Source organism: Mobula hypostoma, chromosome 4 (genome assembly GCF_963921235.1).
Source record: "Mobula hypostoma chromosome 4, sMobHyp1.1, whole genome shotgun sequence".
Taxonomy (NCBI): domain Eukaryota; kingdom Metazoa; phylum Chordata; class Chondrichthyes; order Myliobatiformes; family Myliobatidae; genus Mobula; species Mobula hypostoma.
The window spans coordinates 16,682,955-16,710,488 of record NC_086100.1 but is presented as its reverse complement, the minus strand read 5'-3'; the positions used below and the strand labels follow the sequence as shown (position 1 = coordinate 16,710,488).

The 27,534-nt window shown below is 43.0% G+C and overlaps 1 protein-coding gene across 4 annotated transcripts in view; it reads right to left on the bottom strand.

Moving 5' to 3' along the window:
* Window positions 1-11,740: 11,740 nt before the first annotated feature.
* Window positions 11,741-27,534, bottom strand: part of igsf10 (immunoglobulin superfamily, member 10) — a 41,842-nt gene continuing 26,048 nt past the window's right edge. For 3 of the 4 annotated variants that reach the window (XM_063045334.1, XM_063045333.1, XM_063045335.1), the window contains exon 8: window positions 11,741-14,752. In XM_063045334.1, the coding sequence (XP_062901404.1) occupies window positions 12,844-14,752 (1,909 nt within the window). In that variant the 3' untranslated portion in view covers window positions 11,741-12,843. The remainder of the gene's footprint in view (window positions 14,753-27,534) is intronic. The other variant, XM_063045336.1, reaches the window with a different exon arrangement.

Here is a 27,534-nt window from a genome sequence, read left to right as displayed (position 1 = left end):
CGTCCTTGGACCTGTGTTGGCCATAGCTGCATTTCACATATGTTTCTAGCTTTTAGTGTACATGTGACAATTAAAGCTAATATTTGTTTTTTAAACAAAGATCGCACTCTCCATTCCTTCTACATAGCTCCCTTCTCTGCTTTGCAACTGGAGTAAAACAATAGAATTGGTTTGGCATCTTTACCTACAATTTGCAGCATGGATGTGTTCGATACACAGAAGAGCAGTCTCACACACCAGCCGCTGAGCATATGGTGGGAGGAAGGAAGAATTTACTCGCTATACTTCAGTGTGAAACAGGCTTGGCATGCAGTGGCACATAATGAGGTGATGTTACCATAAATTAACTTAAACTGAAAATTTTGACACAGAGTTTTATAAAACAAAACGGAAATTTTGATTAACTTACTGCAAACCTCAAAAACTTTTGATTTTTGTTGTTAGTAACCTATGCATGAGCAATGGTATAAAACACATTCTAGGGAGGCTATCAGGAAGGACATACAGGAGCCCTAGGTCCCATACACCAAGTTCAGGAACAGTCATTAGAGTCATAGAAGACCACAGCAGAGACAGGCTCTTTGACCAACCTAGTCCATGCTGAAACATTAACCTGCCCAGTCCCATTGACTTAAATGTTGAAATCAACCCCGCATGCTTCACTTGTGCTGGCAGCTTGTTCCGTACTCTCACCATCCTCAGGAGTGAAAACATTTCCCCTCATGTTCCCCTTAAACTTCTCACCTTTCATCCTCAACCCGTGACCACTAGTTCTAGTCCCACCCAATCTGGGTGTAAAACGTCTGCAAGTCTCCATCTATACCCTTAATAATTTTGTTTACTTCGAGTAAATCTCCCCTCATTCTCTACATTCTAGGGATTAAAATCCTAACCTATTCAACTTTTCCCTATAACTCAGACCCTCAACTCCTGACAACTTCCTTGCAAATTTTCTCTGCACTCTTTCAATGTTATTTACATCTTGCCTGAAGGTAGGTGACCAAAACTGGACACAATACTCCAAATTAGGCCTCATCATTGATTGTTTGAGGGCCAATGTGCCAAAAGCTTTCTTTATGACTCTATCTACTTGTGACTCCACTTTCAAGGAACTATGAATCTGTATTCCCAGATCCCTCCGTTCCACCGCACTTCTCAGCTCCCTTCTCACTGTGTTGGTCCTCCAGCACTTAATCTGAATCAGAATCAGGTTTACTATCACTGGCATACTTTGTAAATTTGTTGTTTTGCGGCAGGAATATACTGCAAAGCCTTTGTGTGTGTGTTGATTAAGATTTGTAGCATCTACAGAATCTCTTACATCCTGAACTGTGTTTTATATTCATCCAGAGAGACTTCTTCCATAACACTTGCACACCTACAGTGGGTATAAGAATTCAGATCGAGTCATTATAGCTCATGGGGTAGGTTAATGTCACTCCTTTTATAACTTGGATATAACATTGCGTTCCCATAAGAAGGAAGGGTGATTGAATGTGGATGGGAAGATACACAGTGACCATTTTATTAGTTAGCTCCTGTACCTAATAAAGTACCACTGAGTGTATGTTTGTGGTCTTCGCTGCTGTAGCCCATCCACTTCAATGGTCAACATGTTGTGCATTCAGAGATGCTCTTCTGCACACCACTGTTGTAACGGGGGGTTACTTGATTTACTGTCATCTTCCTGTCAGCTTGAACCAGTCTGACTATTCTCCTCTGACCTCTCTCATTAGGTGCACAGTTTCACTCACAGAACTGCTGCTCACTGGATTTTTTTTTAATTCTTTGCAAACAAAAATGCAAATTGCTGTGCTTGAAAATCCCAAGAGATCGTCAGTTTTCGAGATACTCAAACCAACCTGTCTGACACCAACAATCTTTCCATGGTCAAAGATTACATTTCTTCCCCATTCTGATGTTTGGTCCGAACAACAGCTGAACCTCTTGACCATGTCTGCATGCTTTAATGCATTGAGTTGTTGTGGCATGTTTGGATGATTAGATCCTTGCTTTAATGAGCAGGTGTACAAGTGCACCTAATAAAGTGGCCACTTGGTGTATATTTGGACGCTCCTATTACCTGCTTGATGGTAGTGGCTTAATATTCCATTCCAAATTGGTTCTGTAAGGTTGAGTCTTACAGACAACACTGAAACTGTCTGTAAGTTATTTTTAGCGTCTGTTGTCACAGAAGCTACAATAAAATTGCACTGCCTGTTGTCCTCCCCCCACACTCCTCAGTTCCTCTCCACCTCACTGTGATGAACGTCAGTGGGTAGTGAAATTCTTTCCACACAGTCTCAGTCGCAGCCCAATAAATCAGTGTAAACTCCTTGGTCATTGGAACTCCAACCTATACAGTAGATTTTGACCAACTTCTAAAAGAGTTAATAGGAATCCGTTAGTCTCCTGAGACCATGGATTTGACCTTGGAAGGTTTCCAGGGTGCAGGCCTGGGCAAGGTTGTATGGAAGACCGGCAGTTGCCCATGCTGCGAGTCTCCCCTCTCCACGCCACCGATGTTGTCCAAGGGAAGGGCATTAGGGCCGATACAGCTTGGCACCAGTGTCGTCACAGAGCAATGTGTGGTTAGGTGCCTTGCTCAAGGACACAACACGCTGCCTCAGCTGAGGCTCGACATAGCGACCTTCAAATCACTAAACCGATGCCTTAACCACGGCCACGCGCCAACACTTTAAAATAGTTAAATATTAATGTTTCAAACTCCATTTAATCTAGAGCTTTTTATTTATCTTTATAAAAGTAATGATGTACTTTTATGTGCAGATATTTTGTTTTCATCTTGCTTTTGCCTGTTTACATCCAACCTGCCTTACAAATATAGCAACACACACAAAATGCTGGAGGAATTCAGCGAGTCAAGTAACATCCATGGAAAAGAATAAACGGTCGACATTTTGGGCCAAGACCCTTCATCATGATCTCCTATACTGCCTCGATGAGACCACTCTCAGGTTGGAGGAGCAATACCTCCTATTCCATATGGGAAGCATCCAACCTGATGGGATGAACAACAAACAACAGGAATTCTGCAGATGCTGGAAATTCAAGCAACACACATCAAAGTTGCTGGTGAACGCAGCAGGCCAGGCAGCACTCTAGGAAGAGGTGCAGTCGACGTTTCAGGCCGAGACCTGAAACGTCCTGACGAAGGGTCTCGGCCTGAAACGTTGACTGTACCTCTTCCTAGAGATGCTGCCTGGCCTGCTGATGGGATGAACATTGATTTCTGTACCTTTTAATAATTTCTCCCCCTTCCCCTTCTCTTATTTTTTTTTCCATTCCTCGCTCTGGTGCCCCGCATAAATCTTCATTCCTCAACTGCTTATCACCTCTCCTTGCAGCCTCTCCTTCTTCCCTTTTTCCCATGATTCACTCTCCCTTCCTATCAGATTCCTCCTTCTTCACCTGTTTACCCTTTCCACCTATCACCTCCTAACTTCTCACTTCACTCACCCCACCCCCTCACACCCACGTGGCCTCACCTGTCACCTTCTAGCTTGTATTCTTTCCCCTCCCCCACTTACTTATTCTGGCCTCCGCCCCCTTCCTTCCCCAGTCCTGATGAAGAGTCTTGGCCCAAAATATTGACTGTTTATTCCTTTCTATAGGTGCTGCCTACCTCAGTGGTATGACAGTCACTAGGTACAAGGCGCCATTACCGAACTGACTGAAGGGAGAGCAGCTGACTTCCATTGCTCTCCCTGCCAATAATGACTTCATCCAATCTTGGGCTGTCAGAGGCAGCACGTTAGCCATGGAACAGTTCAGAGAACACAGCTATTGTTGTCTTCAGTGCTGGCCAGAAAATGAATGTGCACAGAAAAATATATAGGGAGCGGTCACCACACAGAATACATTGATGCAGCTCTTTGTAAATCTGCCCACAACCCTCATACTCTCCCAATCACCCCTTCCCCAGAACCCCATATCTCTTGAGTGAAGTTAATCTTACCAAAACCTGCTAAGTCAACATACAGAACAGCAGGGTACAGCACAGGAACAGGCCGTCTGACCCACAACATCGATGCTGAGCATGCTGCTCAGTATACACTCAGTGGCCAGTTTATTAGGTACCTCCAGTACCTCAAATAAAGTAACCACCGAGTGAGTGTATCTCCATGGTCTTCTGCGCTGTAACCTATTCTCTGTAAAATCTATGGGCTTCTGTGCATGGAAATCCCAGGATATCAGCTGTTTCTCAGATACGCAAGCCACCCGGTCTGACACCAACAATCATTCCACGGTCAAAATCACTTGGGCCACATTTCTGCCCCATTCGGTCTGAACAACAACTGAACCTCTTGACCACGCCTCCATGCTTTTATGCATTGAGTTGCTGCCAATGATTGGCCGATTAGATGTTTGCATTAACAAGCAGGTGTACCTAAGAAAGTGACCACTGAGTGTGCATGCCTCCATTCCTTGCATCTTCAATTGCCTATCTAGAAGACTCTGGAATGCCTCTTTCACATCTGCTTCCACCACCATCCTGACCTGGGCATTCCAGGCACCCACCACTCTCTGTGTGTAAAAACTGCCCCGCACACCTCTCTTAAACGTTGCCACCCTCATCTTAAAGTGCTGCTCTCTCCTATAAAGAGGAACAAAGAGGGAGATGGGAATGAAAGTGAGTGTGAAGGGAATTGAAAAGGGAGGACAAGAAGTGTATTGAAAGGAGGGGTGGATGACACAGGAAGTAATAGTTAACATAAGACTTGGGAGCAGAATTAGGCCATTTGGTCCATCAAGTCTGTTCCGCCATTCCATCTCCCTTTAAACTCTATTCTCCTGCCTTTTCTCAGTAACCTTTCTCATTCTTAACTGGTCAAGAACCTACCAATCTCCGCTTTAAATATGCCCATCGACTTGGCCTCCACAGCTGTCTGTGACACTGAATTCCACACTCTTGTAAAGAAATTCATCCTCATCTCTGTTTTACAGGGAGTTACCTCAAATTGGAAATCCAATGTTAATATCAGACAGAGGCAGAATATGAGGAACGCACATAAAAGTTGCTGGTGAATGCAGCAGGCCAGGCAGCATCTCTAGGAAGAGGTACAGTTGACGTTTCGGGCCGAGACCCTTTGTTAGGACTAACTGAAAGAAGAGCTAGTAAGAGATTTGAAAGTGGGAGGGGGAGGGGGAGATCCGAAATGATAGGAGAAGACAGGAGGGGGAGGGATGGAGCCAAGAGTTGGACAGTTGATTGGCAGAAGGGATACGAGGCTGGAGAAAGGAGAGGATCATGGGACGGGAGGCCTAGGGAGAAGGAAAAGGGGGAGGGGGGGAAACCAGAGGGTGGGCAAGGGGTATAGTGAGAGGGACAGAGGGAGAAAAAGGAGAGAGAGAAAAAGAATGTGTGTATATAAATAAATAACGGATGGGGTATGAGTGGGTGGTGGGACATTAGTGGAAGTTTGAGAAGTCAATGTTCATGCCATCAGGTTGGAGGCTACCAATCAGAATATAAGGTGTTGTTCCTCCAACCTGAGTGTGGCTTCATCTTTACAGTAGAGGAGGCCGTGGATAGACATATCAGAATGGGAATGGGATGTGGAATTAAAATGTGTGGCCCCTGGAAGATTCTGCTTTCTTTGGCGGACAGAGCGTAGGTGTTCAGCAAAGCGGTCTCCCAGTCTGCGTCGGGTCTCGCCAATATATAGAAGGCCGCATCGGGAGCACCGGACACAGTATATCACCCCAGCCGACTCGCAGGTGAAGTGTCGCCTCACCTGGAAGGACTGTCTGGGGCCCTGAATGGTAGTGAGGGAGGAAGTGTAAGGGCATGTGTAGCACTTGTTCCGCTTACAAGGATAAGTGCCAGGAGGGAGATCGGTGGGGAGGGATGGGGGACTTGCTTGAAATTCCAGCATCTGCAGATTTCCTCGTGTTTGCAGAATATGAGGTGTCATTCCTCTCATTAGGCCAGACAAGTTAGGTGATGTCAATCTATGACCTCTGAGAAGATCTGCAGATATCCGGACATGGAGAAATAGTTGGGATTTCAATAGAACAAGGAATCAGGGAAGCTGACTGGCACCTCGAATCCACTCACCAATTGCAATCAGGAGTTGCCAGCGAGCGTAGTTCCCTGCATTGAAGCACAATAGAGCATCTGGTCATATTGTTAGCTCCCAACTCCAGCAATCCAAGGTGATTCCTGGCCTCTGGTGTTGTGCATGTGGAGACGGCAATGAGCAACACCAGAGGTGAGTGGTGGAAGTCAGAGGAGATGTCAGAAGTAGGTGTTTTTTATATACAGAGAGTGGTAGGTAGCTGGAATGCATTGCTGGGGGTGGTGGTAGAGACATTTAAGAAACTCTTAGCTCGGAACATGGGTGTAAGAAAAATGGAGGGCTATTTTTTATTTTATTTTATTGAGATAAAGTGCAGAGTAGGCCCTTCCAGAACTTTGAGCCACGCTGCCCAGCAACCCCTGATTTAACCCTATCCTAACCACAGGACGAACCGGTATATCTTGGGACTGTGGGAGGAAACTGGAGCACCTAGCCACCGGGAGAACATACAAACTCCTCACAGGCAAGGGCGGGAATCGAACCCGAGCACTGATACTGTAAAGCCTAGTGCTAACCGCTATACAACCATGCCGCCCCTATGGCTGTGTTGGAAGGAAGGGTTAAATTAATAGTGGAGTAGGCTAATGTAGTAGGCCTAAAGGCCTGTACTGTACAGTTCTGTTCTATGTTTTAATTTCCTTTGACATGTAATTAAACTAATCCTTGCACAAGGCCTGTATCCCTCCATTCTCTTCATATACATGTGTGCAACATATTGATGCAATTACAAAGAGGGCACCCCAGCGTCGATATTTAATTAGGACTTTGAGGAGATTTGGTATGCCATCAAAGACTGTAGCAAATTTTTACAGATGTACCATGGAGAGAATTGTAACTAGTTGCATCAATCACTGTCTGGCACTGAGGAGCCATTGCACAGGATTGGGAAAAAGTGACAGAGGATTGTAAACTCAGCCAGCTCCATCATGTGCATTAGCCTTGACATAACGTCATTTCATTACCACCACTGGCGAGGAACTGCAGGAGCATTTTAGGAACAGCTTCTTCCCCTCCACCATCAGATTTCTGAATGGACAATGAACCCATAAACGCTACCTCACTATTTTGTTCTTTTTTAGCACTATTTATTTACTTTTTAATACATTTCTTATTATAACGTATGGTACATTTTATGTATTGCACTGTACTGCAATTTCATGACATATGATTCTGATTCTTATCTATGAGACCCTTGAATACCTCCGCCATACGGTAGCTGCCTCCACCACCACCCCTGGCAATGCCTACCAGGCACTCACCACCCTGTGTAGAAAATACTTACCACAGTCCTCTCACCTTGAATGCGTGCCCTCTGGTATTACGCATTTCAAACCTGGGGGAAAGATACCGGCTACTCTACCTACCTTATAAATTTCTGTTAGGTTTTCCCTCTGTCTCTGCAGTTCCAGAGAAGACAACCCAAGTTTGTTCAACCTCTCCTTATGGCACATGCTCTCTAAACCAGGCAGCATCCTGGAGAACCTCTTCGGCACTGTAGGAGCATACTGAAAAGCCACATGGAGTTGGTGTTTGAAATAATGGTGATTTTTTTTAACTAGTTGTGCACCAGGAGCCCCTTCGAGCCACACCACCCAGAACCCACCCCCCCCACCCCGATTTATCCCTAGCCTAATCATGGGACAATTTTCAATGACCGATTAACCTACCAAACGGTACATCTTTGGACTGTGGGAGGAAACCGGAGCACCCGGAGGAAACCCACCCGGCATGGGGAGAAAGTACAAATTCCTCTCAGGCAGCTGTGGGAATTGAACCCTGGTCATTGGTACTGCAAGGCGTTGTGCTAGCCACTACACTACTGTGCCGGCCATATTTAACATCCTCAGTTAAATAGAGAGATTAGCTTTATTTGTCACATGCACATTGAAACTTTAGTTAGCAACTTGATTACTAATTTAATTGGTTCAACTGTGTCGGCTGAACAGCCCATTCCTGTGCTGTACTGCTCTACAGTCTATAACGAAGTGTAATTTTGCAGAATGGGGGCAGCTCGCAAGTGTTGCCACGCTTCTGGGTGCCGACATGGCATGTTAACAGCTCTCTAACCCTAGCCCATAGGGAACCGCCTTACCCAGAGGAAACTCGCTCAGGCAAGGGGAGAATGTACAGACCATACAGACAGCAGTGGGAAATGAAGTCCAGTTGGCGCTCGCAGGTGCTGTGAAGTGATTGGGCTAACTGCTGCACCTACTGCACCACAGTAACAGTCTCAGATGACAAGATTACCAGTTTGATAATACTACTGTACATTTTTATAACAGAATGGTAATTACAGAAAGCCTTAATTAAACAACTGACTAGGCCCTGATTATAAAATGATTATCCTCAGGTCTACAGTAAATCCAATTTTCTCTTACAACAATGGGTGCACACTATAATGTGATTAAAGAAGATCCTGAAACTTCGGTTTCAGCAGTCCATGTCTCTACTTCCTGGCTTTGTTTGTGATTCCCTGTTACCACATTAGCACGATCCACGTCTCTATTTACTAGTTATTAGCCCCTGCGAATAGGGTGGCACGGCAGTGTAGTGGTTAGCGCAACACTTTACGGTACCTGCAACCTGGGTTCAATTCCCGCTGCTGCCTGTAAGGAGTTTGTACGTTCTCCCCGTGACTACATGGGTTTCCTCTAGTTTCCTCCATTCCCAAAGACCTACCAATTGATAGGTTAATTGTCCCATGATTAGGCCCGGGTAAAGTCGGGGGTTGCTGGGCAGTGTGTCTCAAAGGACCAGAAGGGCCAACTCTGCACTGTATCTCAATAGATAAAGATGCACCCTCTCCAAAGCCTATCATGGTGACCAGGACTGAATGCAAAACTCCAGATGTGGCCTAACCAGAGTTTTATAAAGCTACAACTTTATTTCTTGCTTGCTGATCTTAATGCCTTGGTTAATAAAGGCAAGCATGCCCTATGCTATTTTATAACACCCTTTCAACTTGTGCAACCATTTTGACAGCAGGGTTCAAAATCATGAAAGCCTTCGTTTATGTAAATCCGGATAACATATTCCCAAGAACTATTCAACAGAGGAAACAGATGTAAAATGTTTGTCAAAAGCATGAGACAATGAGGAGAAAACATTTTACACAGCAACTAATGAGACAGAGGCACCAACGTTATGAGATGCATTGGATTCGATGACAACTTTCAAAAAGTAGTAGTTTAAAAATAAAAGTATGCAGGATTATTGAAAAGACTTTCTGTTGCTTTGGTTGGGTTTTTGCTTATAATGAACCGGTATGTATATAATAGTCTAAATGGTAGAATATTAGCAGTCCATAATACCACATCAATAGACTAGTTAGACAGTTGCAATGGTGTTTTCCAAAGCATTTGCTATCTATGGTAGTTCCAGTATTGATATATCATTGAGCTATAAGAGATACCTCATTGTACAATTGTTGCAAAAGTTGACAATTAAATTAGCCAGATGGCGTAGATTTGCATAGACAGCCATGACATCACTTCCCAACTTCTGAACTCAATGCCCTGACTGATGAAGGGCAGTGTGCCAAGTTGTGACAGAGTGGGTCTGCCACAAGTAACTCCTTACCCCCCACCCCCACCCCCAGTAGTCCCGTAATTCTCACTATCAATAACTAAACTGGTCAAAGAACACTGAGGCTGTCTACAAGAAGGGTCAGAGCCGTCTCAATTTCCTGAGGAGACTGAGGTCCTTTAACATCTGCCAGATGATGCTGAGGATGTTCTACGAGTCTGTGGTGGCCAGTGCAATCATGTTTGCCGTTGTGTGCTGGGGCAGCAGGCTGAGGGTAGCAGACACCAACAGAATCAACAAACTCATTCGTAAGGCCAGTGATATTGTGGGGATGGAACTGCACTCTCTGACGATGGTGTCTGAAAAGAGGATGCTGTCCAAGTTGCATGCCATCTTGGACAATGTCTTCCATCCACTATGTAATGTACTGGTTGGGCACAGGAGTACATTCAGCCAGAGACTCATTCCACTGAGATGCAGCACTGAGTGTCATAGGAAGTCATTCCTGCCTGTGGCCATCAAACTTTACAACTCCTCCCTTGGAGGGTCAGACACCCTGAGCCAATAGGCTGGTCCTGGACTTATTTCCTAGCATAATTTACATATTACTACTTAGCTATTTATGGTTTTATTACTATGTAATTATTTATGGTGCAACTGTAACAAAAACCAATTTCCCCCGGGATCAATAAAGTATGACTATGACTATGACTATCCCTGTCTGGCAGTGCTGGCATTATGCTACACAGGTACATGCTAGGCTAATACACAGCATGGATGGTTTTGTTTGTGAACATAGAAACATACAAACCTGTGCCAAACATGTCCTTACTATAGAAATTACCTAGAGTTACTCATAGCCCTCTATTTTTCTAAGCTCCATGTACCCGTCCAGGAGTCTCTTAAAAGACCCTGTCGTATCTGCCTCCACCTCCGTTGCCGGCAGCCTATTCCATGCACTCACCACTCTCTGCGTAAAAAACTTACTCCTGACATCTCCTCTTTACCTACTTCCAAGCACCTTAGAATTGTGCCCTCTTGTGTTAGCCATAAACGAGAGTACTTGCACACTCCAGGACAGGGACATTCTTTGACGCTTCCTGGTTCAGGGAAGGGGACCTGATTGTTGGGTGGGGTGTCTTAAAAAAGGTGCCTGTTTAAGGTAGCGCGTGCTCGGTGCTGGCTCAGTGGTAGATTTCATTTTGGGGGAATGGGGAAGAGTGCTGGCTCCTGGAAAATGGTTAGTTATTGATTGTCTTCTGCACGATGCCATTGTAATCATATTGTCATGAATATAATTGTGGACATCTGCGATTGTGTAGAAGGATGTGAATTCATGTGTTTTGGTTTTTATGTAATTGTTCAGGCTCGTGGTAACAACTCCTACACATTCCAAGAACTGGCTGATCCCTTTTCTCTTCGAGTAAGGAGATCTTTACTTCTAGGTTCATTTTGGTGCAAGTGGGGAAAAGGCAGAGAACGTGTGGTAAGGGGATGTGTATTCCTTCAGGCTGATATTTTGGAGTCTGAAAGGTCTGATGATATATATCTGTATTTTCTCTTTTTTGTTTTGCCATTTTTTGCACAGTAAATATTTTTGCACTTTTTCTATAAGTTTTTTCACCTCTGGCACACAAACACTTTTGCAATAAATGTGCTATTACAGCCTGCCACCTGATCTTCAACATCCAGAACTTCATAAGGGCATTTGACCCTCAGCAAAACCCATGGTGTGACACGTGCTCCATTTTCTGATTGATTCCCCAGCTGCTTGTGTTAAATATTTAAAGATAAAGACCATGTTCTTTAACTCCATGGATACATTCTCAATGGGTAAAAGTTCCACACAAGATAATATCTCATCACCAACTCAATAAAAAACTTTGAACATGAATATTGAAACATCGAAACATACAGTGAAATGTGTGATTTGTGTCACAGACGTGCAAGTGTTGCAAGGCATTGGGTGCCCACAATTTAATGACCCTCATCCGTGTGTCTTTTATCTCAGAATAGAAGGATGTTCTTAGGGTCTTACATCACCAATAGTCCCAATCAATGCAGGATATGCAATGCATTCAGTCACAACGCAAGATAACATTTCATCACCAACTTAATAAAAAACTTTTATTATAGAGTTTTCCAAGTAAAGATCAATTATATTACACCTGACATTTAGTTACACCTGGATTCATACTGTTATATGTTAAATGATTGCAAGTGTTATGCAGAAATAAAAGCTGTAAATAATGCAACGGACGGTCATGTTGGGAATTCTTTTGACCTGCATGTAGAAGCTGAAAGGTAGATCTAAATATTTCTCAATTTCTAATGGTGTTGATTTCTGCTGTTTGATTGCATTATCTAGGCAATTCTTTTACAATGGTGAAAGAACGCGTTATCAAATGTTAAAGAAGCAAAGAATAAATTATTGTATAATGGAGTCTAGTCTGTGACTTCACCATTCTCTACAACTTAGAAATCTGTTTTTATTTGTGACAGATTGTAACATCAATGGAATGAAGAAGTAATTCAAGGTTCCCTTCCATTAGTCATCCAGCTCTGCCAATTTTTCAGAAAAGTTTTCATGACGATAGACAATATGACAAGTTGCCTCTCCATGCAGTCTTGATGAGGACAGTGGGATATTATTTATTTATTTAGAGATACAGTTTGGAACAAGCTGTTCCAGCCCAAGGAGCCTTGACATTCAGCAACCCAACTATTTAACCCTAGCCTAATCGTAGGATGATTTACAATAACTAATTAACCTACCAACCGTCTTTGGAGCATGGAAGCAAACGGAGCACCCAGATGAAACCAATGGCACTCACAGGAAGGATGTAGAAACTTCTTACTGGCAGCGTCAGATTTGAACCGATGCTCTGCGCTGTAATACCGTTGAGCTTTGCTACCGTGGCATCCCAAACTCTTCACAGAGGAGCTGCACTTTTTTGGATAGATCTTCATCTGGTATTACTCTTCATTCTGTTCGTTCTGAAACTGGTCAGAGGTGGTGTTTGTTTGAAGTTGCACCCTACATAATCAGATTTTTTAAAAATAAGAAAATAAAATATTCCTTCCATGGCTGAAACAAGCCATTCCATTGGTTTGTGTGTTTGGCACTAGTTAATATTAATGTCTGTAAACATTATTCAAAAATGAATATAAGAATACCTGGGAGGAAGACTTCATTTTATGAAGAGCAGTCGCTTCAGACGACCTGAACGAAAGTTACTCTCGAGTCACTGCCGAGACGGCTTCTGGCTGTACATTTGTAAGTCCCTGAATCGGTAATGGACATCCTATGGATCACTAATGTTCCTTGTGGATGTAGGTACTCCCTCCCAGTGGGGCGCACCTTACTGAACGTTGAAAGCACCATGTGATTAGGTAACTCCCACACTATTTCGGGCTTGGGAATTCCGATCGCCATGCAGTTGAGTTGAATGGGTGATCCAGCCCTCAGATGGACGGATGTGGGGGGATCGTTGGTTATCCGAGGTGTGTAGGCCATGACCAAGACAGATATAACCAAGGAGGAGACACCAGCGTTATTACGAGCTTTGCATATATAATTACCCCGGTCATGTATGCTTATCTCCCTAATAGTCAAAGTCCCGTTTTCGAACAGGATATACTTTGCATTGATCTGGGGTCTACTAAGGACAAAACCACTTGGCGTGGTCCATGCGATAGTTGGCACTGGACTCCCACTTGCAGAACAATTGAGACTTAAGGCATCTCCGCTTATGCTCCGTATTAGTCCCAGTGGATGGGTGTGGATGGTGGGTTTTTGGGCAACCTCAAAGACAATGAGTTTCTCTATGTAACCGATCTCATTCCTGGCCGCACAGCGATACTTGCCCGCGTCTGCCACAGTGGGACTGTGGATAAAGAAGGTGCCGTTGCTCCCCATCTGGAAGCGGGCAGCCTTGTGTCTGCTGGTGAACCGTGTCCCATTGGGTAGGATCCAGAGAATCTCTGGAGGTGGGTAGCCGTCTGCTGAGCAGTTGAGGATAGCGGTGGACTCTGCACTGGCGATGACCTTCTTATTAAATGGATTCTTGAACATGGGCCTCCTGAGCATCTGGGTGACGTCCAAGTTGACCACCAAAGCGGCCTGGCCCGCTTCATTGCGGGCCAAGCAAGTGAACTGGGCTTTGTCTGATGCCCGGACGTTGCGAATTTCCAAGGTGCCATTGAAGTGGACGACGATTCTGCTGCCGTAGTAGGGAGCACTCAGCAGAATGTTACCCGGCATAATCCAAGTGACCTGGGGCATGGGAAATCCCTCTGCCTTGCAGTGTATCTGTTTCCTCGAGTGCCTCACCGCAATCTCCTTAATGACTGTCCTGTTCCCGTGGAAACCGTTGATGACCGGTGGGGTTAAGACCACGCTGAGATGCATGAGTTCGGTATCATCGCCGCCAGGGTTACGGGCAATACACGTGTACTCCCCAGCGTCGGACAGCCGAATGTTTTTGATGAGCAGGGAGCCATTGGAATATAGGTGGTATCTGTTCTTGGAGAACGAGATGATTTCATTCGTTGGCAACATCCATAATATCTTTGGCAGTGGTTTTCCTGTCGCCTGGCAGTCAAACATTGCAGATTCGCCAAACCTTGCCTTGTGGAGGGGCTTATAGGACTTCTTGATCTGGGGCGGTGCAGGCAGTACAGTCACGTGAACTTTCATCTCATCCTTGCCAAGAGTATTTTGTGCATAACATGTGTAATCTCCCTCTTCCGCCATCCCCACTTTATTATAGTAGAGGGTCCCATTGCCAAACACGACGTAGCTACGAGTCCGCCTGCCGCTGTCATCTGCTTGCAGGACATTGTTGATCATGGTCCCGTCCGGTAAACTCCAGGAGATCTCGGGTTTGGGGGCCCCAGAAGCCTTGCAGTCCACTTGAAGATCTCCCCCATACGACACATGCTTGTGGATGGACTGGTTGTGGTCAATCAGCGCTGGCTTCATAGACACATCAATCTTCACCGACATCAGATCGTCCCCAAGCTTGTTGCGGGCGATGCACAGGTAGTTCCCTGCATCCTTCTCGGTGATGGAGTCGATTGATAAGGTCCCATTGAGCAACACGGTCACACGGCCTCCCTTCCTGGAAAATAAAGTAGAGGACATATCTGTGAGCGGTTGAAATGCAAGTCAGGGAAGAGAAATCTAGGGAGAACTGAGGTAAGAAAAACAGAATTCAGCCAATATCTGGAACACCCATAGCTGCTCACATTGTATCTTCAACAAATTCCAGATACTTCACCTGAGTACCTTCATAGAGTCATACAGCAAAGAAGTAAGCCTTTAGGGCCCAGCAGGTTCATGCAAACCAAGATGACCATCCAAGCCAGTTCAATTTACTGACCTAAAAATTCCCTATCTGAAGATCTGTCTAACTATTTATTAAACGTTGTTATTGCACCCGCCTCAGCCACTTCATCTAGCAGTTTATTCCACATAAGTACCAATCTCTGTCTACTAACATTGTCTTTCAAGTACAAGAAAATCTGCAAATGCTGGAAATCCAAAGCAACACACACAAAATGCTGGAAGAACTCTGTAGGCCAAGCAGCATCTCTGGAGATGGAAAACACAGTTGACACTTTGGGCCAAGACCCTTCATTCAAGTTTCTGTTAAATCTCTCCCATCTCAGTTTCAACCTATGCCTTTTAGTTCTTGATCCCCCAACCCTGGGAAAAGGGTTGGATGTACTTACTCTCTCTGGTGTCAGGATTAGAAAGCATGTCTTATGAAGAAAAGTTGGGGAAAGGGCTTTTCTCTTTGCAGAGAAGGAGAATGGTGGTCTTTCATTGATTCTGTTATGGTTATTATTCTATAGATTTATTGAGTATGCCCTCAAGAAAATGAATCTTGGTGTTGTGTATGGTGACATATATGTACTTTGATAATAAATTTACTTTGAACTTCATAGAGATGTAGGCTGAATGGACAACCAGCACCTTTGTCCCACTACAGCTATGGCTGAAACCAGAGGACATCCTTCAATGGTGAGTGCGAGAAGGTTTAAGGGGGATGTCAGAGGTCAAGTGTTTATTACAGAGTGTGGTAGTAGAGGTTGATACAATAGGAAAACTTAATACGTTTAGACAGGCACATGAATGTAAGAAAAATGTAAGGTTATGAGCTGTGTAGGAGGGAGGGATTACATTGATCATGTAGTAGATTTATATAGGTTGACATAGTATCATGGGCAGTATTGTGCTGTACTATTCCATGTTCTATTTATGCCCCTCATGATTTTATACACATCTACAACAACTCCTTTCAGTCTCCTAAGCTCCAGTGATTAAAGACTAAGCATGTTCTATCTCCCCCTGTAACTCAATCCCAAGAATTCTTGCGACATACTGATATTTGTAAAACTTTGCCGCATCCTTTCCAGTTTAATAGTATCTTTCCTATTGCGGAGTGACCAAAGCTATATGCAATACTCCAAGCGTATTCTTGCCAGTATCTTGTACAACTGCAATATAATCCCCTAGTTGTTGTACCCGACTGACAAAGACTAACTGCAACACAACCCGCAGTTGTTATACCCTGATTGACGAAGACCAGTGTACCAATAGCATTCTTCCTCTTTCTGTCAGGCTGATAAAATTTCACAGGGAAACACTGTTAGGACATGTGACAACTAAAGTCCTGGTTGATGAGTTAGCTACTGACAAATTATTCAATGACCAGCCAGAACCTATTCATTCACAGTGTAGTGACATTGCTAAGCAATGTTTTATTATTGCCCATTCTGGTTCCCTTCAAAATAGGAATGGTCATTTTAGGGTTGACCACATTGTCTTGTGATGAAGGTCACATGTCAACATGAATGTTTCTCCTAATAGGTACTAGTAAATTGATTGTTTAAAATAACTGATCATTTCATAGTTATGAATATGAAGTGCTTTTAAATAAAATTATAGATCAAGATCAAAAACCTAAGAGATTCTGCAGACGCTGGAAATATAGAGCAACACATTCAAAATGCTGCAGGAACTCAACAGGTCAGGCAGCGTCTACGGAGGGGAATGAACAGTTGACGTGTGTATCAAATAAGTTCCTCATCACTGCCTCTTACTGTTCATCTCTTATTGTTCTTGAACAAGACAGCTGAGAGTTAAACACAGTGGCTCAAAAGTCATTATAGCCTAGATAAAGGACAGTGTATCTCCTTCATATGGAAAATCGAATAAACTAAATGAGTAGTTTATTGTGTTTTGAAATTCAGTAGCTTTGACTGTGTCCTTAATTGTGGCTCATTTTTTAAAACCTAACAAATGTTCTTAGATGCTTGACTGTAAAGACCCAACTACCATGGTGCCTGCGGTGGTGGCAGTGGCAGATACACTAGGGATTTTTAAGAGACATTTTGATATGTGAGGGAAATGGAAGGAAATGGACATTGTGCAGGCAGAAGAGATTAATTTAGTTGACTGCTTGAATACTAATTTAATTGGTTTGGCACAACATTGTAGGCCAAATGACCTGTTCCTGTGCTGTATTTTCTATGCTCTATGGGGACCTTCAAGCTCATGCTTTTGAATCAATGGACCTGAAATCGGGCTGTGCGTTCTGTATCTCAACTGTCATATGTCAGGGGGTGAAGAACCACCATCCCAAATGACGACAGTGAAGGAGAGAGGTTTTGACAACAGATTGACCGTCTCTTGGTCACCATCACTGATTCCAGTTTTTTTTTCCCAGCTATTTAATAAATTAACAAATCTAAGTCACCAAATGCCAAGTTAGGATTTGCACATCCCTGAGCATTTGCGGACCACTGCACCAGTAGCTCAGTGAGGCACTGACAGTACTACAAAGTGCACAGCTTGACTTGACGCTGAGATACATCATCAGTGACGTGACCCGGGGTCGTCGGCTGTTTCAGGTCTATCAACATCAGACACTCTCACCCAGGCGACCCAGCAAGGGATGATCAGGCCCCAGCAGCACTGGTTCATGGATCACACCTCTTGAACTATAGCCATCTGGAGACTTGCTCAGCAGCCTCAGCGATGGTCCTGTCAGCCCTTTTCTTTGCAGCCCCCATAATGCCAAGGAAAGAGTAGGTTATACAAAGCAAGCAGCCGGCAAAACCTCTACACCCACATCTATAGGTTTGCTTCATGCCCTCCACCCCTGTCTCTGGCATTGCTCTACTAGCACCAGGTATTTGGCTTTCTGACACTCAAACACCTTCTCAATCTAGCCTTCCCAGGGAACTGTCAGTTCTACCATGACCAGCTGCTTTGAGGTTTCTGACAGAACGACCACGTCAGGCCTCAGGGATGATGATGATGAATTGAAGTTGGGGAACTTTAATTGCTTGCCAAGATCGACTTTCAGTTGCCAGTAGAAGCTAAAATGCTAAATTTAATCCACATCATTACATGGCAATTCAAGTCATTCAAATCTGTTGATTTAGTAACTAACCAGCTGACTAATTCAGGACTCTGCATATTTCAAAAAATGCCCTAGCTGAGCTTTACACATAAACAAAGAATTCTTTTCTGCTGTTACCAATTAATTGCCTGAAAGTTTATACTGCAGCTAACTCCTTCGATCATTTTGACATTCACTGTATGAATGATTAGTTCTGGGAGGTTTTTGCCACACACGGCCTAAGGAAGTTCCATGGATCTGAAGAGGAAGTTTCCTGGCCTAAGAACACATAAACGATATTGAAAAGAGTTCCCTAGAGCTCTAACTGCAACTGAAAGAAAAACAACAGGAATTCTGCAGATGCTGGAAATTCAAGCAACATACATCAAAGTTGCTGGTGAACGCAGCAGGCCAAGCAGCATCTATAGGAAGAGGCGCAGTCGACGTTTCAGGCCGAGACCCTTCGTCAGGACTAACTGAAGGAAGAGTGAGTAAGGGATTTGAAAGCTGAAAGAAAAAGCAGGTTTTCAATGAAGTATGCAAGTTATTAGCAAGTAGTAATAAGGTGACAAAAAAGAGAAAGCTGGAAATCCAAGGCAATACACACAAAATGCTGGAGGGACTCAGCAGGCCAAGAAGTATCTATTGAAAGGACTAAACAGTTGAGGCTTCAAGCTGAGACTCTTCAGATCTTTTTGTGTTGAGTTACTCCTGCACCACCATCCCTGCTCAAAGATATATGTAGTTGCAGTGTCCTTCCCCATTTCAGACCCAGTCCTGTATAAGAGGAATAATAAATAAGCCATGATGGAATGGCGGAGCAGACTCAATAGGCTGAATAGTCTTTATAGTCTTATGGTCTTAACAGATGAATTGTCCCTAGATTCTTCACCCCTTCTTAACTCCCAAACAACATGGGGACTAAAATAGATTGATTTCTTATTGGTGCTTACAGGAAAATATTTTCACAAACTAATATGTTCCGCAAGCTAAAAAGTTGATAGAACTTGAAGAGAACCCCATAGGTTATAAAGACCATGAATGGTTCCAATATTCTGAAAAAGAAAACTGTTTAAATATGCCTCTCTGTCCCTTCATTTCTTCCTTCCTTACATTCTTCTCTTTGTTCATTTTTTAAAATCTTATTCACATTTTGCCTTCTCTTACTTACTTCCCTCTCTTACTTTGATTCTTTCTTTTCTGTTTCCATTCTCTTTCTGTTCTTTCTTTTGTTTAATCTTCTTTTTCTTTCTCATATTTCTCTCTCTTACTCTTCCCCTTTCTATTTCGTTTTCTTCTTCTTGTCTTTTCAACTATCTATCGTTCCTTCTCTTCTTCCCTCTCACCTTCCCCCCTCCCTCTATCTTCCCTTCATTCTTTCCATTTTAGTTTGGGGTTTCAGGACACCAAGGAGAAGGAAGACAGAGGAAAGAATGCAGTTTGTCTTGCAAATGGATTTTACATGCCTACACATTTAAGCGGGGTAAAATAATTGTCACTCAAAAAATATTGCAAACAAGTTGGAGTAGTCCTGTGCACACTACAGAGGACAGCATCACAAAATGCTTTGGAGAGATAATAAAATAAAAGAAATTAAAATAAAAATTGGCAGAGATATTCACAAAGAAACTAAAATTTCAGGAGGGCATTTGTAACCTGCATGGTAGTCTGGTACAGAATCCATGGAACCCAAGATGAGCAAGGCAAATGGACACAAAAGTGGCTTGGTGGAAGGAGCTAAATGGCAGCTGTAGGATGGCTGTTTTTCAATTTTGATGCCTGTGAGCAGTGGTGTGCCACAGGAATTGGCATTGGGACGCCTGTGGTTTGTCAGAATCAGGTTTATTATCACTGATTTGTATGACTTGAAACCTGTTTTGGGGCAGCAAAGACATAACATTACGAGAAACAACAAAGGGCATGTACTGTGCTGTACTGGTGTGAATACATAGGCAGGACATGGAACAGCAAGTTAGCATTCATGGATGCATGGGCTGTTCAGGGGAAGGAGCTGTTTCTTCATATACATTCAGTGGCCACTTTATTAGGCACACCCGTACACCTGTGTGTCAATGCAAATATCTAATATCAATCATGTGGTAGCAACTCAATACATAAAAGCATGCAGGCATGGTCAAGACCAAACATCGGAATGGAGAAGACATGTGATCTAATTGACTTTGACCATGGAATAATTGTGGGAGGCAGTCAGGTTTGTTTGAGTATCTCAGAAACTGCTGAATTCCTGTGATTTTTTTTATGCTGAACAATCTCTGGAGTTTGCAAGAAAAACAAGAAACATCCAGTGAGCAGCAGCGTTGTGGGCGAAAACGCCTTGTTAATGAGAGAGATCAGAAGAAAATAGCCAAACGGGTTCAAGCTGCCAAGAAGGTTACAATAGCTCAAATAACCATGTGTTACAAGAGTGGTGTGCAGAAGAGCATCTCTGAATTCACAACACGTTGAATCTTTTAAGCAGATGGACTACAGCAGCAGAAGACTACTCAGTAGCCACCTTATTATGTACCTAATTAGGTTTGTAGATCTTAGGTAGGAGGTAGAAATAAGCAGTGCAGGGTAAGGGAACTATGAGGCTGGTGGTTGTGGATGGGAGTTCTCCAGATTTGATAAGGTAGGTGATGGAGTCAGAGACAATATCCTGATGGTCCTTAGTGAGGTATTTTTCAAGTGGTAAGTAAGATAAAGTGTGTGAGAGTTGCTGCTTGGCCTCAGCAAGGTAGAGGTCAGTCCACTGCACAACAACATCACCCCTTTTGTTTGCAGGTTTGATGGGGAGTTGGGAATTGGTGTGGAGAGAATGGAGGGCAGTCCACTCAGAGGGAGAAAGTTTCAAAGAGGAGAGAGGAGTGCTGATGTCAAGCCAGTGGATGTATATCTCTTTGCCATTTAGAGATGAAAAGATCCAGAGCAGGAAGAGAACCCAGGGTGGGCTGACGAAGAAGAGGAGCAGGATTGGAGATAGGAGAGAAGGTCATTGGTGCAGGGTGGGTCCAAGAAGAGGAGGAGGGTTGGAGACAGGAGAAGGGTCATAGAGGTGATGGATTGTCACTGTCTTTCCAAGAGAGTATAAAACTAGAGGGTATGTTGAAGGGGAAAGGTGAAAGATTTTGTTGGGGATCTGTAGCAAGATTTTCATGCAAAGGGTGTAAAATATATGGAAATAGCTGCAAATAAAGTGGTAGATGTAGGTATAATTACATTTCAAAGACATTGTCACAGGTGCATGGATGGAAAATGTTCAGAGGGATTTAGGCAATATAGAGGCAAATGGGATGAGATCAGGAAGGCATCTTGTTTGCCATGGTTAAGTTGGGCAAAGTGTTCATGTCATATGATCCCATGACTCAATGAGACCAGTTTAGAGCAAAGGATTCCGCTATATTTTAGCTAGGATGTCAACTCTTATTCCTAAATAGTTTCTATTAATGTCTACTTTAATCTAGAATAAGTGAAAATATTTTTTTAAAATAATGACCATTTTTCAATATATAAAATAACAAAAACTAATTGGAAGCTAGAGGATTGGGAAGCTTTTAAAAAACCAAAATCTGAAAAAGCAATAAGGAGATAAAAGGTGAAACATGAACATAAGCTACCCAGTAATCTAAAAGAGGATACCAAAACTTGTTTTTTCAGATATTTAAAGAGTAAAAGAGAGGTGAGAATGCATATTGGACTGCTGGACAAAGATATGATGGACAAACCTAAATAATATTTTGCATTAGTCCTCACTGTGGAAGACACCAGCATTAAGCTGGAAATAGGAGAGTGTCAAGGAGTAGGAGTAAGTGTAGTTGCTATTACTAAGGAGAAGATGATTGGGAAGCTGAAAGGTCTGAAGGTAGATAAGTCACCTGGATCACATGCAGTAAACTGCAGGGTCCTGAAAGAGACCATAAGACCATTAGATACAAGAGCAGAATTATGCCATTTGGCTCATCGAGTCTGCTCCACAACTTCATCATGGCTGATCCATTTTCCCTCAGCCTCAATCTCCTGCCTTTACCCTGTAACCGTTCATGCCCTGACTAATCAAGAATCTATTAACCTTTGCCTTGACTTGGCCTCCAGAGCTGGCTGTGGCAAAGAATTCTATAGATTCACCACTTTCTGGCTAAAGAAATTTCTCCTCATCTCCATCCTAAAAGGATGTCCCTATATTCTGAGGCTATGTCCTCTGGTCTCAGACTCCCCCACCATAGAACCACCTACTCTATTGAGATCTTCCAACATTCGATAGGTTTCAATGAGGTCAACCCTCATTCTTCTGAATTCCAGTAATTAGAGGCCCAGAGCCATCAAATGTTCCTCAAATGACAAGCCTTTCAATCCTGGAATCATTTTCACGAACCTCCCTTGACCCTTTCCAATTTCAGCACATCATTTCTTAGATAAGGGAAACGAAACTGTTCACAATATTCCAAGTGACACCTCACCGGCACTTTATAAAGCACCAACACTACATCCTAGCTTCTATATTCTAGTCCTCCTGCTAATCAGCTAATGTTTTATCTATGATAGTATCCTCCCTGTAATACCATGTCCTCTTAACTTGTTAAATAGCCTCATGTGTGGCACATTGTCAAAGGCCTTCTGAAAATACAAGCACACAACAACCATCGATTCTCCTTTGTCTATCCCGCTTGTTATTTCTTCAAAGAATTCCAACAAACTTTTCAAACAAGATTTCCTCTTCAGGAAACCATGCTGACTATAGACTATTTTATCATTTGTTGCCAAGTACACCAAACCTACACCAAGAGAGGTAGCTTATGAGATTGTGCAGGCACTCATAGTGATCTTTCAAGAATGACTAGATTCTGGAATGGTTCTGGAGGACTGGAAAATTGCGAATATCATTTCACTCTTCAAGAATGGAGAGAGGCAGAAGAAAGGAATTTATAGGCCAGTTAGCCTGACTTCAGTGGTTTGAAAGACATTGAAGTCCATTAATAAGGATGAGGTTCTGGGATACTTGGAGGTACATGATAAAGTGGGCCAAGGTCAGCATGGTTTCCTTAAGGGAAAATCTTGCCTGACAATGCTGTTAGAATTCGTTGAGGAAATAACAGGCAGCATAGACTAGGGAGAGTCAGTGGATGTTGTTTATTTGGATTTTCAGAAGGCCTTTGACAGGATGCTACACATGAGGCTGCTTAGCAAGATAAAAGCTTATTGTATTTCAGGAAAGATACTAGCATGGAGAGAAGATTGGTGGACTGGCAAGAGAAAAAGTGCGGGAACAAGGGGGACCTTTTTCTGGTTGGTTGCAGGTGACCAGTGATGTTCTGCAGGGGTGAGTATTGCGACCGCTTCTTTTCACATCATATGTTAATGATTTGGATGATGGAATTCATCCATCCAGTTTCTAAATGAACATTGAACCTATAAACACAACCGCACTACTTTTATTTTTTTGGACCACTTATTTTAACCTAACTATTTAATAAACAAATGTCACTTAATCTAACTCAGTTTTTTATTTATCATGTATTGCATTTTACTGCTGCTATAAGGTTTACAAACTTCACAACATATGCCAGTGATATTAAACCTGATTCTGACAGAGTTGATGGCTTCATGGCCAAGCCTGCGGACGATGTGAAGATAGGTGGACAGGCAAGTAGTGTTGAGAAAGCAGGGAGTCTTTTTAAGGACTTAGACAAATTGGGGAAATGGGCAAGGAAGTTTCATGTGGAATATAATGTAGGGAAATGTAAAGTCATGCATATTGGTAGAAGGAATTAAAGTGTAGCCTGTTCTCTAAATGGGAAGAAAATCCAGAGATCAGAGGTACAAAAGGACTTGGTGTCCTCTTGCAGGATTCCCTAAAAATGAACTTGTAGGTTGAGTAGGTGGTGAGGAAGGCAAAAGCAATGTTAGCATTCATTTCGAGAGGACTAGAATATAAAAGCAAGGATATAATGCTGAGGCTTTATAAAGCAGTGGTCAGATAGCACTCAGAGTATTGTGAGCAGTTTTGGGGTCCTTTTCTAATGAAGGATGAGCTGGGATTGGAGAGAGTTCAGAGGAAGATTACGAGAATGATCTTGGGAATTAAAGGATTAACATATGAGGAGTGTTTGATGGCTCTGGACCTGTATTTGCTAGACTTTGGAAGAATGCGAGGAGATCCCATTGAAATCTATTGAGTGCTCAAAGACCTTGATAGAGTGGACATGGAGAAGATGTTTCCAATAGTGAGTGAGACTAGTATCAGAGGGCACAGTCTCACAATAGCATGATATCCCTTTACAGCAGAGTTGAAGATAGATTTCATTAGCCAGAGGGTAGTGAATCTGTGGAATTCATTGCCACAGATGGCTATGGAGGCCAAGTCATTGGGTACATTTAAAGCGGAATAGGTTCTTGATTCGTCAGGGTGTCAAAAGTTATAAGGAGAAGGCAGAAGCATGGGGTCGAGAGACATAATTAATCAGCCATGATGGAATGGTGGAGTAGGCTCGATGGGCCAAATGGTCTTATTCTGCTCCTAAATATAGAAATCCTGAAGCTGCAGTCAACCTTTTAAGGAATTTACTGCAATTACATCTGCATGTTGGAACCCAGCAAGTCTGAAGGAAGGGAATCAATTAGTCAGCTGTTCAAGACATTTCAGCTGTTCAAAGTATTTGAGTTTCTTATTTTCTTCATATTTTTATTTTTAAATGTTTGCAATATTGAATGATTTAGTCAGCTGGCTTGATTAGCTATTGGGTATATTTCAGATGACTGGGGATGGGGGTGGGGAGAGCTTAATGCTTCTTGGTGATGGCTTTGCTGCCAGGAGGCCCTGTCACTGGAGGATTAGAATAGCTTCTGTTGCCAGTCAGGGTAGTGAACACAGAAGCTGGGATGTTATGTTGTGGCTGTGCAAGACATTGTTGAAGTACATTTGGTATACCTTCTTCAGTTTTGGAAACCCTTAGGAAAGATGTTGTTAAGCTAGAAGCAATGCAAAAGAGATTTATGGGGACATTTCTGGGACTCCAGGAACGAATAATAAGACCATAAAATCATAAGATATGGGAGCAGAATTATGCCATTTGGGACATTGAGTCTGCACCACCATTTAGAAACATAGATAAACTACAGCACAATACAGGCTCTTCGGCCCACAATGCTGTGCTGAATATGTACTTACTCTAGAGATTACCTAAGGTTACCCATAGCCCTCTATTTTTCTTAGCTCCATAAACCTATCCAGGAGTCTCTTAAAAGACTCTATCATATCCACCTCCACCGCCATCACCAGCAGCCTATTCAACGCACTCACCACTCTATTCTTACCCCTGACATACCTCTGTACCTACTTGCAAGCAGCTTAAAACTGTGCCCCCTCATGTTAGCCAGATGATGATAAACTTGAACTTGAGCCAGTTGGTCAAAGGTCTGTTCCTGTGCTGTATGAATCATTCACTTTTATCACCAACCCAGATGAATCTCAAATTTTGGGGTGGCATTAGGATGTTTAAGGTGAGAGGGAAGAGATTTAATAGGAGTTGGAGTGGCAACCCTTACACTCAACGAGCACATCTACATGATACGCTGTTGTAGAAAAGTAGTATCCATCATCAGAGATATCCAGGCCATGCTCTTTTCTCACTGCTGCCATCAGCTAGAAAGTGCAAAAGCCTCAGGACTTGCACCACCAGTTGCTACCCTTCAATCATCAGGCTCTTGAACAAAAGGGGATAACTACACTCACTTGCCCATCCATTGAGATGTTCCTGCAACCGATGATCTCACTTTAAAGACACTTCATTTTGTTATCTCATGTTCTTGTTATTTATTGCTATTTATTTATATTTGCATTTGCACAGTTTGTTGCCTTCTGCACTCTGGCTGATCTTTCATTGATACGGTTATTTTTCTGTTCTATGGGTTTGCTGAGTGTGCCTACAAGAAGATAAATCTCAGGGTTGTATGTGGTGACATAGATGCATGTTGATAGTAAAAATTACTTTGAACTTTGGTCCATATATGAAACATGCAGCCAGAGGCAGTACATTAACAACATTTGTAAGGTACTTTGTTGGGTACATGGATAGGAACTGTTTTGAGGGACCTGGGCCAAACAGGCACTAGTTTCGATGGGAATCTTGGTCAGCATGGGCCATTTTGGCATAATGACCTGTTCCTATGCTGTGTGACTCCTAAACCACTGTGACTCAGTAAATTCTGGCCTTGAGAAATAATAGAATATAGACAATAGACAATAGGTGCAGAAGTAGACCATTCGGCTCTTCGAGCCTGCACCGCCATTCTGTGATCATGGCTGATCATCTACTATCAATACCCCGTTCCTGCCTTGTCCCCATCACCCTTGATTCCCCTATCCATAAGATACCTATCTAGCTCCTTCTTGAAAGCATCCAGAGAATTGGCCTCCACTGCCTTCTGAGGCAGCGCGTTCCACACCTCCACAACTCTCTGGGAGAAGAAGTTCCTCCTCAACTCTGTCCTAAATGACCTACCCTTATTCTTAAACCATGCCCTCTGGTACTGGATTCTCCCAGCATCTGGAACATATTTCCTGCCAGGTACATGTTAACCTTTGTGTTAGGGGCTCACTGTTGGCCATTAATTTTGGTCTGTCACCTGCTCTTCAATGGACAACCAACCCATGTACACTACCTCACTATTTTAGCTCTCCTTTTGCACTACATTTTTAATTTTGTATACATATATTTTATAGTAATTTATAGTTTTCCTTTTATTATTATGTATTGCAATGTACTGCCACTGCAGAACAACGAATTTCATGACATATGCCAGTAATGGTAAATCTGATTCTGATTCTCTGATGCCCTTTGGCAGACCAATAGGATCAGGCACTGTGGTGGCAGTTATTGGACTTTTAAATTGATTTTTCATACACTGAAGGTAAATCCTTAATCTTTTATTCTACTTTATTGTGGTCCTTGAAGTTTATTTGTCTACCTGCACTGGAGTTTTACTGTAACTGCTACGCTATATTCTGCATTTTGTTTTCTTTCTACTACCTCGTGTACACTGAGTGGCCACTTTATAATATATCTCTAATGCCGAATAAACTGGCCATTGATTGTATGTTTGTGGTCTTCTGCAATTCACTTCATGGTTCAATGCATTTTGAGATGCTCCTCAGCACACCACTCTTGTAATGTGTCGTTACTTGAGTTACTGTCAGCATCCTGTCACCTTGAACCAGTCCATCCATTCTCCTCTGTCCTCTCTCAGTAACAGGACAAATTTGCCCACAACTGCCACTCACTGGGTATATTTTGTTTATCGCACCATTCTCTGTAAACTCTAGAGACTGTTGTGTGTGTGTGAAAATCCCAGGAAATCAGCAGTTTCTGAGATACTCAAATCACCCCTGACGGCACTGCAATCATTCCATGGTCAAAGTCACCAAGGGCACATTTGTTTCCTATTCTGATGTTTGGTCTGAACAACAATTGAACCTCTTGCAATAGTTGCATGCC